The following is an 18,053-nucleotide window of genomic DNA, read 5'->3' on the forward strand; positions in this document are numbered from 1 at the left end:
GTGGAAACTGCAGCATGTTTTAGGGGGTAAAAATTTAGGCGAGAAAATCATATATTTTCCAGTGAATTTCAACAGGTTCACCCTGGGGTCCTTTGCACCGTGACTTCAAGCCAGACACTCCCCCCAGGAGCGTTTTCCCTTGGTTGAAGATTGGGCAAGTTAGCGCTATTAGCTAAATGGCTTAGTGCAGGCGCTGATGGAACCAAATGTGTATCTCATAAATTACCCCACAAATAATGCCAGGAATAGATCCAAACTTCTACAGTAGCACAAATAGGCTCTGTAATCATAAAACAAGATATTGGAAAGTTGTTAAGTACACCAAGAGGTTTATTTAAATAGTGCCGTCGTGATGGCTTCTACTATCTGCTGCTAGCCAGCTAGCTTTCCAATGCTCCCCCAGTAGTTGTAGCTCCTTTGTGCGGGATCTCCCACACAGAGCATGACATATATTGCTGGAAGAGACTACCGGTAAAGTAGGAGCAAGAAACAAGAGAACAGAAGAATAGATCAATGAAATGGCAGAATATGATGTTAACATTGAACCTCAATTTCAATGGCTCAATTTCAAAATTTCGCCTGCACCTATACGAGCCTGAATACAGAACTATCTAGCTAGCAGCGCTGGCAGCAGAGAATAAAAGCCATCTGGCAAGTGCTACTTAAATAAACTAAATTAGTGGGGTAATTTACAAGATAAACATTTGGTTCCATCAGCGCCTACACTAAGCCATTAAGCTAATAGCGCTAACTTGCCCAATGTTCAACCAAGAGAAAAAAGCTTCTGGGGGCAGTGTTCTGCTCGAGGTCGTGGTTCAAAGGACCCTAGGGTGAAATTATTCTGAACCCTCCCTTAAACATTATTCCTTTATTTATTTACAGATCTACGCTTGAGATTTCTGTTGGCACAGCTACCAGAAGACGTCACATCTACGTTACAGTCACAGTTTGAGGCTGCGCAGCACGCTCAGCCATCAACGGAAAAGTGCTTCTAATTGACTTCCCTTGCTTCCGTCAAAGTCTACGGCTTCACTGTGTCCATTTCTTAAACTCTCTATGGATTTATGCAAGTCCACCATTCACACTCCTTCCAGCTCTGCTTGTAGAATAACTGTTTAGCAGCTAAATGCTGTACTATGCTCATCAGCTATTTTCAAAATGTGTCTCTCCTCCATTAGGTAGGTTTTTAGAGCTTTCACCTGAAAACACGATGCTTACTTCGGATAAATTAAAAGGACACCATTGAGAAAGGTGAAATCAAATCAAAACAGTATAAGAAACCACAAAAATGACTGGAAAGATGATTAAACAGTTGATTATTTTCTGTGGGTCTATCAAGCAACCCCTTTCCATTGTTATAAAAAAACAAAAACAACCATTTTAAGGTGGTCACGTCAACAACAATAGTCATTTTTCTGAGTTAGCATCATATGCTGCAGATCCTGTAGCTATGAATACCTGCAATTAAACAGTTGCCCTGAACTACAAGATGTAGATGAGAAAGGTTCTAGACTTTTTGTTAGGACACCTACCACATGAAATGATACATATCAAACTGTACTCCTCATGTCATGAAGTAGACTTGTACTGTTCTCTTTTCATCTCTTCATTCTAATTTGATGGGCTAAAATTACTATTAAGTTCACAAAAGAACAATAGAGGTCAGAATTACCTTGTTTAACTGCTAAAATATACTTCCCTTAATTTCTAACAGATGTGTGCCATTACATGCCAATTAACACGACAAGCATGTTTTAACCTTTTTCGGCCAATAACTCTGATTTATAGCAACCGTTTGCCAACTAAGATGCTAAACATGGGAAATGAGTAAGGGCAGAGGCAAACAGTGGTCTGCTGCATCGACAACCTTTCCCTCATCTCCATTTGACATTTGGCATAGGACCTAAAGAGCTAAATGTTACCCAAACTTCATACGTGCTTAAAAGGAGTGTAAGTCTTTGTGTTGGTAATAAAGAGATCCACGCTTGTCCCGTGCATAAATCTTTCTCACTAGCCTCTGTTTGACTCATACTTATCTATTCCTCAGTGGTAGCGCACAATTACCCGTTGAAAAATGCTGCATAAGGCATCACTCGCCTGCCTTATCAAAGCCACTGCAGCTGTACAGACAGATAAAGGACAAAAAATAATAAAATAAGTGTCTTTTCACACATTGGCCAGATGAACTACTTGCTGAATTTTTGACCCATGCGTCACACAGTGTCGAGGCAAGATACTTGGTGACAGAAAAAAGGAATGCCAAAATATGTGGTTTATTTTATTTATCAGTTCTAACGGATTTGTGCAGTTGTACACAGAAAGATGGAAATATTTGATTTGGAGAACCCACTCATCCATGTAGTCAAAATAAAACTCAACATGAAAGATGGTTCATCATTTACCATCATGGATGGTAGAGGGTCCCAGGCCTCAGACACCACAATGTCACATAACATTTGGCAAAAATCGGTATTGCTGTTGCCTTTATTGTTAGCCTGACGTCGTCATACTTAGATTCTAGTCGGAAAATTAGTCTGAGATTTTTCCATTGGGCTATGATAATGGGGCGTGTTTTAACCGGACCAATAGGATAGACCTACAACCAATCAGAGCAACGGAGTATGTGACGGATGTTGAGCGACGCATAGTTGTCAGCAGAACTCAACTGCTAGTTACCGCTGATGTTAGCTTCTAGCCGATAGGCCCGGCAGTTTGGAAAACGCTGATGACTTTACATCCGCATTAAAGGCTTTACAACCTACATACAGTACATCCCTCAGATGGATCATAAGAGTATACCATGGATGTGTTAATGGAACACATGGTGAATTACAACCATTAGGTATATCCATTATTACAGCTACAGGACCTTGGGAGAACCGTCATCTTTGCTCTTTGGTGACGTGGTTGATTACGTTACTGCTGATCATCTGTACATCATCGTATGAAGCCCGCTTTGACCATTTGATTGGTCCGAACAGCTCTTGTTCGAGCATAGTTACTCCACAATGGATCAAGTCCGAACTTCCTGATCTCAAATGTTGTGGACGGGGCTATGTTCGGCTGGCATCCAGGCTACTTTATTGTTGCAATTAGAGCAAAACTACCAAGCAAAAACACAATACATGCCGTCTTGGCTGTCTACCTTCCCCAAGATGTACAGTTGAGACATGACTAACCTCAGACAGACAATGTGTTTGGCATATTAATGAATCCAATAACGAATACTTATTTATGTGCTTGTTCCTCATTGTTGTTATGCGGTGGGCTGTTTTTCTTCCCTGTTAAATATTAAAGATTACGATTGATTCCTTTTTTATTATTCTACCAGGAACAATAAGAAACTGTCTTTTTCATGGATTTTGCCCAAATGTGCCAAAAGTGATGCCATAGGGCCCCCTTTTAAAAAAAGTGGTCATGGAAGGCTTGTATCATGTGGACGTGCCGACAGTTTTGTTGTCATTTCTTAGAATTCCTCATGGGGGTCGCAGAAACTATGTACTATAGCTTTAAGGGTTGCAAGTCTAGCAGCTCCATAATTAGCGATGTAGAAGCAGGTGTGTTGTTTATGACAGCTGGTGGAAAACACCTGCTTATGAAATACATTTAAAAACTCAATACAAAGCAGTCTTTGATAAAAAATAAAAAAAACATATATATAGTTAAAGGTTCTTTACAGTGCTTTAAAACAATCACCTCCTGTGGCATCACTATGAAAAAAACCTTTTGTTAAAGTGTGAACGATAGACACAACCTGCTGTTTGTTCATTAGTTGTGTTATCTAAGAGTGTGGTCGCATTAGGAAAATCAGTGAACTAAATAAAATGATTCAGTAGTGATTGATGGTTCACTAGTTTTCTTCTTGTTTTATAGTCAGCACATCTTAGCAATAATGCTGCTATCTTTGCGTTACTGATGTTGGATAAACTTACAGGTTTATTGTGTCTGTCAGGCAGTTGGCTGTGAGGCAGATAAGGACAGTTCAATTTAATGACCACTCAAATATACAAATAACCTTACTAGTAGGTACAGTTGGCTAGAAAGCAAAGAAACATGGAAACAAAGAAACTACAAGGATCTGACAACTGAAAAAAAAGGCAGAACAAGGGGCTGGTATACCCAATCACAGGTAAGGAAAAACACTGGGGGGGTCAGAGAGGCAGAATGGGCAGAGACTCACACGGTTGAGACGGGCACTGTGACATTAGCAACCATGCCTGCATTCGCAATTTTACATACATTTTTCAGACGTTGCATAATATGAGATACTACTGTGTCATTGAGTTTAAAAAGATTATCAGCCTGACGACATGGGTACGTAGTACCTAATACATGCATTTAATCTAGGATCTTTCATCTCTGCATGACAGGGCCTTAGACTTGGGACTTGCCCTCAAGGACTTGTAATCTGACTTGAGACTTATTCTGTACACTGAAGTCAATGACTTGGACCTGTGTCAAATGACTTGAGAATTCCCTTGAACCTCCTCTGAATTACAGCTTTGCAGTTCCCCAACAGCCCAGTGTGGAATCAATAAAGAACCGTTCAGCTTGCCCTGAAGGACCTTTTTGCAAAGAAAAAGAGCTGGCAAATGTACAGTAAGACAACTGTTGGCTTCAAACCACCACCTTTTCTATAAGATGCTCATGGCTAACCCTCCAAAATAAAGTGAAGGCTCTTATATTACCAGCAGAACCTGCAGCTGTAAAGTGTTCAGGTGTGCTGTTACCTAAAGTGTTGCTCTGTCTGTCTGATAGAGTGACCCTGCCTCGGTGGGTCAGGCAAAGCACTACACAACATGACAGCGCGCCTTCAGGGGCTGTTGCCTGGCGGGAGGCACAAATCTCTACTTCATCATTGAGTTTCCCGCAAGCTGTGTGCGTTCGTGTGTGTGCGAGCGTGCGTGCGTGTGTGTGTGTGTGTGTGTGTGTGTGTCTGTGTCTGTGTCTGTGTCTGTGTGTGTGTGTGTGTGTGTGTGTGTGTGTGTTTAATGAATGTGATTAAGAATTTCAGTCTTAACCATAGCAATCACTGGGTGTATTGTAAGGATCACATTGGCTGCCACATTTCACATTATCACCATAACATAACTGACAAAACTCAGTTATGCAATTGGATACATTTTATCAGCAGAGGACTGATTTCCTTTCAATCCATTTCTCCCCATAAACATTTTAGTTGCAAATGTCTATATTCAATAGACACTCATGATATTAATTATTGAACTTCAATGAATGAATCAGAATGAATTAAGACACAATGGTTGCTGTCAATGTTTTGCAATACCAATGTGATTAATAACTACTATTTTGACCAGTGTAAAATTGCAATGGCTCGCTAAACCGAAATCTTTTAAATCATAGCAGAGTGAACGCCACATTTACACTTTTGGTTGAATCATTTTTATGAATAACTGCTTTATTTAAATTATCTATATGCTAAATAGTAAGTAAAGTAGTGCCAGTGGGAATTTGGGTAGTTTGTCAAACAAACAAAAACAAAAAAAATGCTTCTTGTAAAGTTTGAACGACTTTAATCAACTACAAAAAAAGACCTCGCTAGTGCATAGTGCAGATATATTCAATTGTTATTTTATCCACCAGCCAACCAAAGTAGTATGCAATTTAATACAAGACTTACCACTTGGAATACTCTTAAACAAAACTTAAATACATGTTTTTCTTTGGTGTACATGTACAGTATAGTTGTGTCCAATTGCTGCAGTGGAGACAAAGTAGTCCAATTTAGGAGAATAAGGCATACACCTCCAATTTTCTACTAGAAGCTCTTTGGCCAACACTACACTAAAATCAGACTGAACAGACATAACTTGTCTTTTACCAGAATCTGTGTTCCGTCTAAGTGCAGTGATAGGACCAGAACTCAGACTGTCAAACATTTAAGGTGGCTAAGTGTTTGGATAATACATTTTGATGTTATAGGCCTACTTTGATAAAGGTCAGAGTAGTTTTGTATCCTTCCCCACACGCATTACAGACGCATCACAGCAGCAGGTTTACATGGTGACATGTGTTGACTGTGTTGTGTTCATTAGTTTGTCACAGTTGATGGTGACCTTAAGTTTATCTTTGACGCATGGGTACACAGGTCCAACAGTTCGTGCCCAATGTCACGAACCAGAAAGACCCGAAAAATGTACCACCCGGAACCGAACCTGAAAGCTGTGACCCAGATCGGTGCAGAACCGAGAGATGTTAGACTCAAAGCCGACCGAACCCGGGCCAGACCCGATCGGCACCGATTTAACAGCTGATTGCTAATAACAAGTTAAGGGCAATTTACAAGTTGTTTCTTACCTATAATCGCTGCTGTGCATGTTAGTACTCTCCTTGACAAGAAAGTTGGTGAAATACATCCAAGGTTTTCTTGCTGATTGAAACATGACTATAATTCCCTCGTTATTATAACTTAAATGTCCACTTGCGTCTGGCTCATTTATAATCATATTTACACTTTTGTCGCATCCAGCATACTAAAGATAACTTCGGCTGTTTTTCCTTTCGAATTAAAATTACCATGGATCGCTGCTGCGGCTGCTAATCGCTAATTGCTGCCTGACCTGTCCTCTCTGACCCTTAACCTCATATGGTTACCACCTTGTTGCCACGCGCGCACGCACGCGCACACATTACCTTCTAACACTTGCGTCTGATCCCTGTAAAGGGGAGAAAAAACATAGGGCTGTTACTAGTAGAAACTATTCTTGGAGCGTTTAGGTGTAAAATGTAGTGTAGTACATATCTGTCAGCTACTTCAGCACCATAGACAGCGCCGTGGTCAGGGGCCATAGACTCTAACTTGCACAAACCTGAGGCAGATAAAGAATGAGTCAGGCAGACTAAACTGACATATTCAAGTAAACCACCTCTCTGCCCCTGCACTCTCTGGATGGAGAGGGGGGATGGCGGGTTGATAAGGAGCATGCTTTTTGCTAACGAGGATTGCATCCCCCCTCGAATCGCTTAACTGAATAAGGAAAAATAATAGTGTGGAAAGAAAAAGAAGCCAACTGTGTTTGTGTCAGCTGTTTATGTTTGTCAGGAGGGAGAGCATATTCAGCATTCTAATGGCAGGAGGCTTGAAGCAGCACTTTCCTTTGTTGGTGGGGGTCTTAACGTTCCTGTTAAGATTCTCTGATAATGAAGGGGAGAACGGACTATTGCAGCGGAGGGACGTTTGAACTACCCTCTGTAAAGCCTTTCGGGTCAGCGGAGCAGTTGGGATGCGTTGATGTTGCATATGTAAAAAAAAAGGTGTTGAGGGCAGGAGCACATTGTCTCTAGGGTGAGTATTTGGAGCACCTTCTTTGCTATTTTCAGTGTCAGTTCATATGTGAAACAGAACCTGACTACTATCACTGCAATGCAACTCCTCTGGGGTGAAGACTGTTGTGAATGATAGACTGACACTGAAGAAGAGTTGTTTAAGTGAAATATTCATTTGAAGACATCCTAGGCAAATATTAGTGTGCAAAATATTATTCACTTTGTGCCAAAAGTTGGGTTAGTATTTCAATAGAAGCCCGGTACCAATAATAGATGATGTATTGACCCATCATTAGGTCCAACAGTGGGTATCTCTGATCTAATGTACCTTTAGAGGACTGGGTTGGGGAGAAACGATGGAGTCATGGTGACATCTGAAGAGTAGTCCTCAATGTTCTGCATGGCCTTGAAGGGGCTATTTTTCTGAATATGTAATCCCTCATGAGCTAGTAAAAGTCCACAAAATATTTCTGTAACCTGGTTTAACTGCCGGGATACAGAAATTGGTTTAAGGGCCATCTCAGCGGCAGTAGACCCCAGAAGGATAGCAACTAATCAACAGTTATGTTTGTCGGGGTTTATCAGCAATGTTGCTGTGACGGTAAACTCAGTTCAGTCAATGGAGGTGAAGGTTTGGGGGCTGTAAACATTCTTCTGTGTTATCAGTGTATCCCAGATAATGGACGGCGAAGAGGAGAACTGGGAATTGAGTCTGTGGCTCTAAGGAGAGTTTCAACTGTTTAACAACTTGTGATTTTGCACACATAACTCCAAATCCAAAAGAGAGAATAAAGGAAACAAGTCTGAGCCACAAGTAAATCATAATTGAAACTTTATTGACAGTTTAGATTATAAAGTTGTTCTACATTAAATTCCATTATAGAACAAACCAGGAACAGAAGTAAAAGACCACACACCAGAGCTGAGGGACAGGGTTGAAAATGAAAAGGGCTTCTCAAGCAGACGTGTGATGTGCCGGAGAGCAAAGACAGCTGGGGGCGGAAATAAGAGGGAAAACAACAGCAGAGAATAGTAGATGAGGGAGGAGAGAATTGAATTTATCAAAACACAACCCTTCATAGAAGGCGAGAGAATACAGACCTCCAGCAGCTTTACGTAATGCTGCAAAGAATGCCTGTCACCATGTGGGGGAGAAGTAGAGTTTTAAAACAGGATGCAGCATAATCTATGGATTTATTTCCATATTTGCACCAAAACATGCCAGCTGCTAAAATGCTCTCCAAACTGATGAGCTCTTTTCTCAGGTCAGGTGTGACACCAGATATTTCAGCTTAATGAGTGCCTTTACATCACTCTTACAACACTGCAGAAGACACAACGTAGCCCAACTGAATCTGACAAAACTCAAATAAAGATTAAATCATAAATCGAGGATGAACACCGGAAGATGAAACAGATCCGTTCGCTGATTGGCCGAGGTTGCCATGGCCAGTAGGAAGTCATGTCCTATCTTTAGGAATTGGGAGACTGGAAGGTCTTGGAGGTGGCAAGCATGGCTCGCACTCTGGCCATCAGATCCTGAAAACAGAGAAGACAAAAACAGAAAGAACGGGATGAGTTTAACGTACTACACATCTCACATACTTCTGGGTCTTTGGATAAATTAACTTAAAGCGAAATCTATGAGACATAACACCATTGGGTGTTACAGCAACCGCCAGCATGATGAGGGCCTGAAGGACATTTTTATCAGATTGTGTGTGTGTGTGTGTTTTGTGGAAGCCAGCAGCGCCTCTGAATCCTGCACCAATACATTTACTCTGCTTCGGTTGGACTTAAACCCATCTCTCTGACTCCAATAAAGAACTGCTATGGAAGTTCCAATTGATCCACAATAAACAATTAACCTGGGGACCAAAACAAAACTTAAAGTATTGGATGAAATGAAATTAATAAAGAAACATTCATTGTATTATTACGATTAAATTGAATGACTCCCTGTAGTGTGAAATAGCTTCTGGTTACGCTCATCCAACTGGGAATCAACTCCTCGTTCTGCAGCTTCCGATGCTTTTAGCTTGTTCTTTTGGTTTTACCACCAAACCCTGGGGTTTATATCCGTTCAAGGCTTGTTTTGGAGTGTGCTTCCTACCCTCGAGCTGTCAGGAATTCCTTAATACATTTTTAAACATGTGATTTATGTAAAGTAGAGGATGATACCCGTAAGTGTTGAGAATCAGATGTGTCACCTCCGCCTCATATCCTCAAAATATCTAGTCACCTAATCCTCTATTTCAGCAGCTGACCTACTCAGTGGCCAAAACTAAATGTCCAATGTTAACAGGTTAATAGGAAAAAACTATTGTTTGTAGATAGACGGGTCTAAACAGAGAAATATATAAAGTAGTATGTAGCAAGTAGGGAGCTGCCAAAATGGCAATTTCCCTTCCTTCCCACTTCAGGTAGAAATGTTAATTTTGCTGACCAGGGGGCAAATCCTTGCATTGCTAAACAGGAAGTGTTCATTTGCATCCCATGTGTGATCCATACACGCATGGACAAATATCCACCCTTGAGCTCTTCTGACAGACGAGACAAATTAACAGCTGTAATCACAGAGGAACGGAGCTGTCATATCAAATCCCTTAAAAGGCTGTGACTCTCTAAACCCTGGTGTAGCCGAATATACACAAACAAAGAAGTGTTCCACGGAATGTGGCAAACAAACAATGCTCCAAATTATTACCAACTGATGAAAAAAAGTAGATCAAACGACTGTTGAGTTTTTGTCTTTGGCAAATAAAAGTGCAATATAAATTGCATTTCATTAATAGATCATCACAAGTCACATTACAATACAGCCTTCACACACGGGGACTAGCCAGCTCTGGTTACATAATACTGAAAAAGGATGAAGCACTGACAAGGAATTCCAATAAACAATACATATGATGTCGACCTTAATATTCCTTATGTCATTCAATGTTGTATAAAACATAAATACAATATTACATTTGAAAACTGTTTAATAATCCAAACCCATGGCTGACTGCTCCGCCTGACTAAGAAACAACGTACTCAACCCTGATCTTCTATTGCATCACAGCAAGTTAACAGTAAAATATTTAAATGTGATGGAAACTCTAGCTGAGAACTTAACTAGCCTTAGTCAGGGCTCAAATTACGGAACTTTTAGAATATTTTAAAGCAGGTTGCATCACATACACAAGGCGGTTTGCTGCACACAGATTTGCTTCTAATTGCAAACATACCCACACTCCAAAGTTAAACAATAACACTATAATATACTGTAATATCTCGGGGGAGCTATGCAACATCTTCAATTTTCTCTTCATCTTACACCGCAATTCACACACCTCCCTGGGATAAGTTTTCCACAACTTTTCGCTTTATCTGCTATCATGCTTGAAGACAGCTTACAGTGGATTGGACCTAGCTTTTCCGTTATCTTAACTTTTGAAAATAAAATAAACACAAACAATGTTCTAGATCAAAAAGGAATTTCAAAAACCAAATACAACAGTGTTAAAAAAAGACCCAACGCAGGTCTAAAAGCTACTCTCAAAGTGCACAAAGCATCTACCAAACAAAGTAAAACAGCAAATGTAAAGCAGAGAAGAAGAGGAGACGGAGGAACAAAGGCAAACAGGAGGAGAGACGGGCATGACGGGTTGAGGCCAATAGCAACCAGGCACCCTCAGGGAACAGGAGACCATTAGGCAGATGAGATAGTGCTGAATTATTCAATCTGTGTTTGTAAAACATCACAGATGGGGTCTAAGTAGTTAGTGGTGGTGAATCTGTGCATGTTGCAGCAGCGACGGACAGCTTGTTTTCACGAGTTTGCTTGTGCGAGTCAGTTGAGATGGAGGCAGGATAAGACGTTGCGTTTGATTATGTGAGAGAGAAAGAAATACAACGTTTTTGTTGAATCATTAAGAGATGTGAAATGTGCTGCTTTGTATCGGTGGTGCATGTGGGAATTAAACACCGAAGACAGACAGACAGACAGACAGACAGACACACAGAGAGACACACGCCCAGAGGAGAGAAAACGTTCCAAATTCTATGTATTACCAGTGTTTACAGAACAGTCATGGTTGCATGTCCATTCCCACTCTATTGACCTCCATTAATTCTGGCCTAGACTCTTTACACTCAACACTGGTTTTCTTGTAGGTAGAACACCACAGGTGTCTACACGTACATACACACCGGGCCCTGCTCTTTACCTTTAAATCTACCCCAAATCTGCACCAAAGATGGTGATCTAAGATGAAATTGTAAAGAAGCACATATAATTTAAGAGGTGGGACAGTTACTGGGATGTCTTTCACCTTGGAATTGATTTAAGGCTTTTGATAAATCAAGAGTATCTGATTTTGAAATTAGTCTGCTGGGAAGCAGAAATGGAAATCAACTGAATGAACAGTATACACAATATTACTCTGAAGTGCTAGTGGAGAAAGGCAAGCCAGACAAATAATAAACAACTAAATTGAAGAGAAAACAGTGATTGAAAACTGACTGAAGTTAAAATTGGCTTGTATAGACAGCACTTTGGAGCCTTTTTGCTCAGAGTTCCTTTTATTTTTTCAAATCAATCTAGTGATATGCACACTTTTCTTCCTGTCATCTATTCAGTGGATAGCTTTATGCCTATCCTTTAACATATTCTTCCCTTCAGAACTGGTGTGTGTGTGCAGGCAGGGAGAATGTGTCCTAGGGTCTGAATGTATTGGTGTGTGAGGTTACATTGTGAGTAACGTGTGTACATTACTTCTTCAGACACAGTATTCCATTTAACTTGAGCTCTAACACATAAATAAGGAATGTGATGCTCCGTGGATCAACAAAACAGAGACAGCCCATCATTTAGCTACATTTAGTATCTCACAGATGCGGCATGTACAATGCACAATGCCATGTTGTCCTGACAGCTGGCATACCAACTGTGAGAAAGTGGCTGCATTCAGAGCCTGGAGTGTGATTGCTGCAATGTTATGGACGGAAGTAGCAATGCCACGCAACTGTCATGCAACAGAAACGCCACGCTCACGCCATGCAGGCCTGCTTGCTTTTCGTGGCTGATAAGTACCAAAATATTTAAGTTCGGCTTATGCAAGTGCTTTGATTAAAGAGAAACTTTGTCATTGGGTTGACAACTGTGGTTTTAAAGGTCAATGATTAACCGCCAAGCTTAAATTCACTAAGGATGTTTAACTACAGGTGCAATGTGTTCCTCATGTTGAAATACAAGATAGAACTTTAGCACCTGTGTGGCAGAAAATGACTTTACATCACAGTTTGGCTAATCTACAAGATGCAGATGAGAAATATGTACCGCTAGACCAACTCTAAATCTAAAGATTAGACAGAGAGTTGTTCAAGGTTCAAATACATTCAGCTTAATACAATGAAAGATATGGATGTGTTGTACAAACATATGATGAAGCAGAAATACACAGTACAATACAATGAACTCAAGTAATATTTCCTTCCAAGAAGAAACCAGCCAGCACTCCATCCCTCTTTACATGATGGAAAGACACTCAGTACTCAGTAGGCTGTAAAGTTCAGAAGTGGACATATTTGGGTTAAAAGCAAAGAACAATACCTGAGTTATTTTGGACTGAACAGAGGATACTATGGATGAGGCCACCGCCTTGTCTTTCTCCAGAGAACCACCCCTGTAGAGAGAATGGAGGGAGAGAGACAAAGAAGAGAGAGATTGAAAAAGAGAAAACCAATCATGTTAACAGCAGAAGCTATACAATATTCATATCATCTTCTAAAATGTTCAAAGTTGGACAGGCATCAAGGGCTGTAGAAGAGGGAAAAGAAAGAGGAATGAAATGTGACCTGAAAAAGAAAAGAAATCCACCCTGAGCCAAAGCTACACATAGACACCGTCAGACGGCAAAAGTGCCAAAATCGGAGGCCTCAGATTCAGCTTAATGGCTCTGTCCAAAGCTTTTAATCTCTCTTCTGTCTAGCATTTCATAATTCATCAAGAGATTTTTAAAATAGAAAAAGTAATGTGCATGAAGTTGATTCAACATGGGTGACAAGAAACTGCAGAACAGACTGCTGCTGTTTTTAAGGTTTATTCTTTTAAATACACAATCTGGGATTATGATGGTACGCTGCTCTAGATCCATCCAAGAAGAAGAAAAAAGCCACTGACTTTCAGGAATGACTCTGCTTATGTGACCTTTCTAATAATAGTGCTCTCTGAAAAGACAGAAAAACACCCCAACCGGGCAAAACTCTGAGGAATAAAAAAAAAAAAACATTCTGGCATTGACAAGGCCGATCTTGGCTGATGTGCTGATGGTGTTGGACAAAAGGAAATTGTGGTTGATGAAAAACTTTAGTTAGCTGCAAGAGATGCTTAGATGTTTTTACAAGAAAAACATTGTCCATGTCACGTCAACATTCAGAAATTGTTTTGGAGGGAAAAAATTACAGTTATTTTAAAGTTCTAGGTTTCAAAAATGGAAGATTCACAAACACAACTTCGGCTAAATAATTGCTAAGCATTTCCTTGAATCAGTTCCACAAATGAACATTCAAAAAATGCATTGGTATTGATTTACCAACCACAACAAATGGCTTCTCAAAATCTAACAGCTTGTATTTGGAAACGTTGGGAGAGAATAGTGCATGAACAGAGGAAGGATGAAGCATATCATTCATTGGTAATACAGATCTTTTCTAACATCTGACAACTGCCATTTCAGTTTCTTTCACATTGTGGAGAGCTTTTACTAATTATCCTTACTAAGTTAATTCCCTCTTACAGAGAATGAAAAGTAACATATATGAGGATGATGACCTACACTATGGAAACTATGAAAGTCCGAGAGTTTTAATTCTATAAGATATGGCAGGGCTTTTGCATTTGGCCTACTGGTGCTTCCATTTTTGTGGTCACTCAGTGTGTGGAAGTGATCCAAAAAGATGAGATCTGGTGCACACGGTCTATAGTAAGAGCTTTTTAATAAGGTGTAGCCACTGACGTTTTTTGGGTGGCAGTATACACTGTAGGACTGGCATGGACCAAGAGATTTGAATTAAGACAACAGATACCTATGGCCAGTTAGAAGAAAATGATTTGGCAAATATTTGGGTACTCCTGTCGAGATGGACTTGAAAAAGGAAAAGGTGTGGTTCTTTGCTCTCCTGATAAAGGGAGGGTCTAATGTTATTATGCCACCTTAAATGATAATGGAATCAACAGCCTTTTGTCTGACACCCGACAGATGACATCATTAAAGAATTTTTTTTGTTGTTCAAATAAAGAATTTTCCTTTGCTTAAAATGTCCCATCTGTCCAGCCTTTTATGGTTTGCCTACATTACATAAATCCCTCCAAATTCCTCCTTTGACAACTTGATAGGTAACCTACAGTATATTAATGGAAGCTCAATTTGTTAAACATTTTATTTCTCAACATATGTTACAACATTACCTTCTTTTCTGGGTGACACCACAGACATTTTGAATATTGCAAAAGATTTGAATCGCAATGACAATGAGCTTATAACTTTTGACAACGAAGTTTGTACACTTGCATTCTCCCCCCTCTCCCCCCCCCCCCGCAACATTATCACATCATCTTTATAAACCCCTGGTTAATACTCCCGAGGATTTTAGGCCAACCTTGACTGAGATTATTCTCTCCATGAAACCCTTTTTAAAATATGCAAGGAAATATTTCTTGCAGTCATGACACACAGCCATGTGAAGGTCCTTCGCCCCTCAGACTCCTACCTTGTAATTGGTTAGTGGGGAGAAACATTCATTTTCAATCCTGCATATCCATTCCTGTCTAAAAATTGCTTTAATAGATAGTCAGGTACTGGGTGTCATTCCTTTTTTTTTTTTCTCAAACTGAAAACCGCCATCTTTCAAAAAACCCAAGCGGCAGAAGTCTACAGTAATAATTCATGCAACCTCATTCAAAACATTCCTATGTTTTGATAGGAATGCTTTAAGGTCAGGAAATGCCCTATTACAAATATAAAGTCAGCCTATCAGAGAGCAATGAGCAGAGATAGAAATTCCCTGTATTTTGACAAAAAGCTGAAAATTCCAGCGTCTGGGCAGATAAAACAAACAATACTTAAACCTTGGCACGTACTACAAAAAGGTTCCTTTTATGAGGGATATCTTATCTGAACCCCCACTAACTTCACTCAGACGTGCATGCAACTTGAAAAATAAGTCCCGTCCATCTATATCTTTCCTAACCTCCGTGTGCTCAGTGCTCTTACTCCACTGATTGAAAAGGGCTCATGCACCCACGCACTGGGAAGAAATTTAAAATCAGGTCGTTAAGCTGCAGTAGCACTTATGTTATCTATACACTAAAACGTCCCTGACGTATGGTGTACTAACAAACTAAACAAGCTCTAAAATTTAGGACTGCCAAATGGAAAACTGCTAATCGTAGTAAGACTTTTGAGAATGTGATTAGGAATGTTCTGAGACTGCTTCACCTAATACATGACATGTCAGTGATTTTAGCCACCTCCAAATCGATTTCCCTGAAATGCATTTCCAATATAACATCTCATACTGCTGCTCTGGCGAGGTTAATAATAATAATTTATACTGTTTAATTGCTTCAATATGTTAAAAGATTTAAGAGCTGCATGAATTTACAATTTATCGACATTTGCTTGCAGTGATTTGACCCAATGCAATGTGAAGGGCAACATGTCAATGTTCCTGCAGCGTGGTAACTTTGTTAAGATCTTTGCTGGACTGATGACGAGCTCTACTTCAGCCCCCTACTTATCCCCTCCTCTGTTTGCTCACCATTCCACAATGTACAAAAAGTCTCTGCACACAGCTCTTTTTTGTAGAGTATGCTGCTGGATTAGGATAATTTGAGTCAAAAATAATGAATTACACCAACCACTAAAATAGGTACTGTTTCACTCGTCATGTTTAAAAACATGACTCATTTCTTTGTTGGTGCATACAAAAGGAATGATTTGCTTGTGTTGCAAATGACTTGCCCTACTTCAGCTCCCACTGTACACTGGCCATATGTTTTGTTTGGGAACAGAGAGTGAAGTGAAGGTAGGGTTGGGTACCAAACCCTGTACTTTTACCAGTACCGACCAAATCATGGTGGTATTACTGCGTATTGGTTCATGGAAAATCAAAACGGTGCCAAATTCGGTAGCTGAAAGCGCGTAACAGCAAGCTTATCTGTCCTCTCTGCATGTTGACACAGAGCGGAGCATGCACACACGCGCACACACGCATGCATGCACACACGCACGCCCTTAGAAGAGATTGTGTCCGTTGCCAAGAAGGCCTTTGTGCCTTAGGTCCTCAAAGCTGGAACATGTTGGGCTCTAAGCCTTTATATTACGGGCTCTTTAGATTTAATACTTGAGTCTTTCCCATTCATATCGGATTTAGAATTTCTTGGACAGCACAAACAAGGCCCGAGTTTTGTTTTACCCACTGGAGTTTCATTTTCAAAAAGCCAGTATTACAGTTGCAGTCAACACATCTTTTTGGATGATGCTAGTATCTAATGATGGCATGAAATTAAAGGACTACATAAATAGATCATTCTAAGGCACTGTCCGAAATTCTGGAATGGAAACCAGTGTATTAATGATCCAGCGTATTCAATAATTGACTGGTTGCTAAGCTTCAATACCCCTTAGTTATGGCTGCTACACCTGAAAACCATTCCATTTTGGCAAACGGCAAATATGCGAAGTTCAAAGGCGCTGGCAGATTTATCCCTCAGAATTCGTTTTTATTTCTCTTGTCATTTCTTTAAGCAATGGGTGCTTGATTTCAGACGGGGGTAGATAGTAATAGAAGGCTCCTCATTACTTGCCGGTGACTATTCGCAGATGTTTTTAGCTGTAGCTACCTCTTATATTAATATTTAACAGTATGTTTCACTTGAATTCATTTAGGATGAGGGCTAATATTTTTGATAGCGTATCTCTATCCCAGGTAACAAGTTTGACTGGAGTTGTGGAGAACTCCATAGCTTGACAGTTCTGCTGTTCCTATTTAAGGTTGGTAAACATGACAGGACAATCATTGTTCAGGGAGGGGTTAACGAAAGGTCTTCGTTAGACTCAATTACAGAAATAACAGTAAAAACATTTTTTAAGTAAAGAGTTTGTCTTTGTCTTAAGCTTTTAAAGGGGGAAATTAACTTTATTTCATCTTCAGTTTGGTCACGGAGAGTGTTTCAGAATAGTTTGGACAGGGTGCTCCAATAGCCAACTGCTAAAGAACTGAACTATTAGAAGTGTTGTTTGTTTCATGGGACACAGAAGCTTCACAGGCCTGAAGGCAACCATTTATTGGTCTATATAAGTCACATTTAAAAGCAAAAGGAGTGTAATTTGTTGGCTTTAAGTCCTCCAAAACAACCTTTTGTTTCTTTAGTGAACAGACTTTCAAAAATAACTGGTAGAGCAAGTCCTTAGCTGTTTGACTGACAGGATTGTAGTGGGTTACCTAGAGTTAGCCAGGCTGGAGGCGGGGCTAGCTGACGGGGACAAAACTCTGCCGGGTGAGCAATATGGAGAGAGAGAGGAACCCACAATTTGCAGCTGTCCTGAGGATGACAAGGAGCTCCTCTTTTTGTCAGGAGGGGACCTGGGAGACAAAAGCAAGAAGGAAAGAGCAGTAACTAAAACATTACAGATTCAGCCAGTAACACAACACAATACAAATGATATCAAGGGCGTGGGATACTGTCTAAAGGCAGCAGTTGTGCATTCAGCAAC

At 40.2% G+C, this 18,053-nt stretch overlaps 1 protein-coding gene across 3 annotated transcripts in view; it reads right to left on the reverse strand.

The window, feature by feature from the left end:
* Nucleotides 1–8,102: 8,102 nt before the first annotated feature.
* sfswap (splicing factor SWAP) overlaps nucleotides 8,103–18,053 on the reverse strand; it is a 51,747-nt gene continuing 41,796 nt past the window's right edge. For 2 of the 3 annotated variants that reach the window (XM_034895901.1, XM_034895903.1), the window contains exons 17-19: nucleotides 17,782–17,922; nucleotides 12,887–12,959; nucleotides 8,103–8,826 (exon numbers count right to left, since the gene is read on the reverse strand). In XM_034895901.1, the coding sequence (XP_034751792.1) occupies nucleotides 8,761–8,826; nucleotides 12,887–12,959; nucleotides 17,782–17,922 (280 nt within the window). In that variant the 3' untranslated portion in view covers nucleotides 8,103–8,760. The remainder of the gene's footprint in view (nucleotides 8,827–12,886; nucleotides 12,960–17,781; nucleotides 17,923–18,053) is intronic. The other variant, XM_034895902.1, reaches the window with a different exon arrangement.

Source organism: Etheostoma cragini, chromosome 16 (genome assembly GCF_013103735.1).
Source record: "Etheostoma cragini isolate CJK2018 chromosome 16, CSU_Ecrag_1.0, whole genome shotgun sequence".
NCBI lineage: Eukaryota > Metazoa > Chordata > Actinopteri > Perciformes > Percidae > Etheostoma > Etheostoma cragini.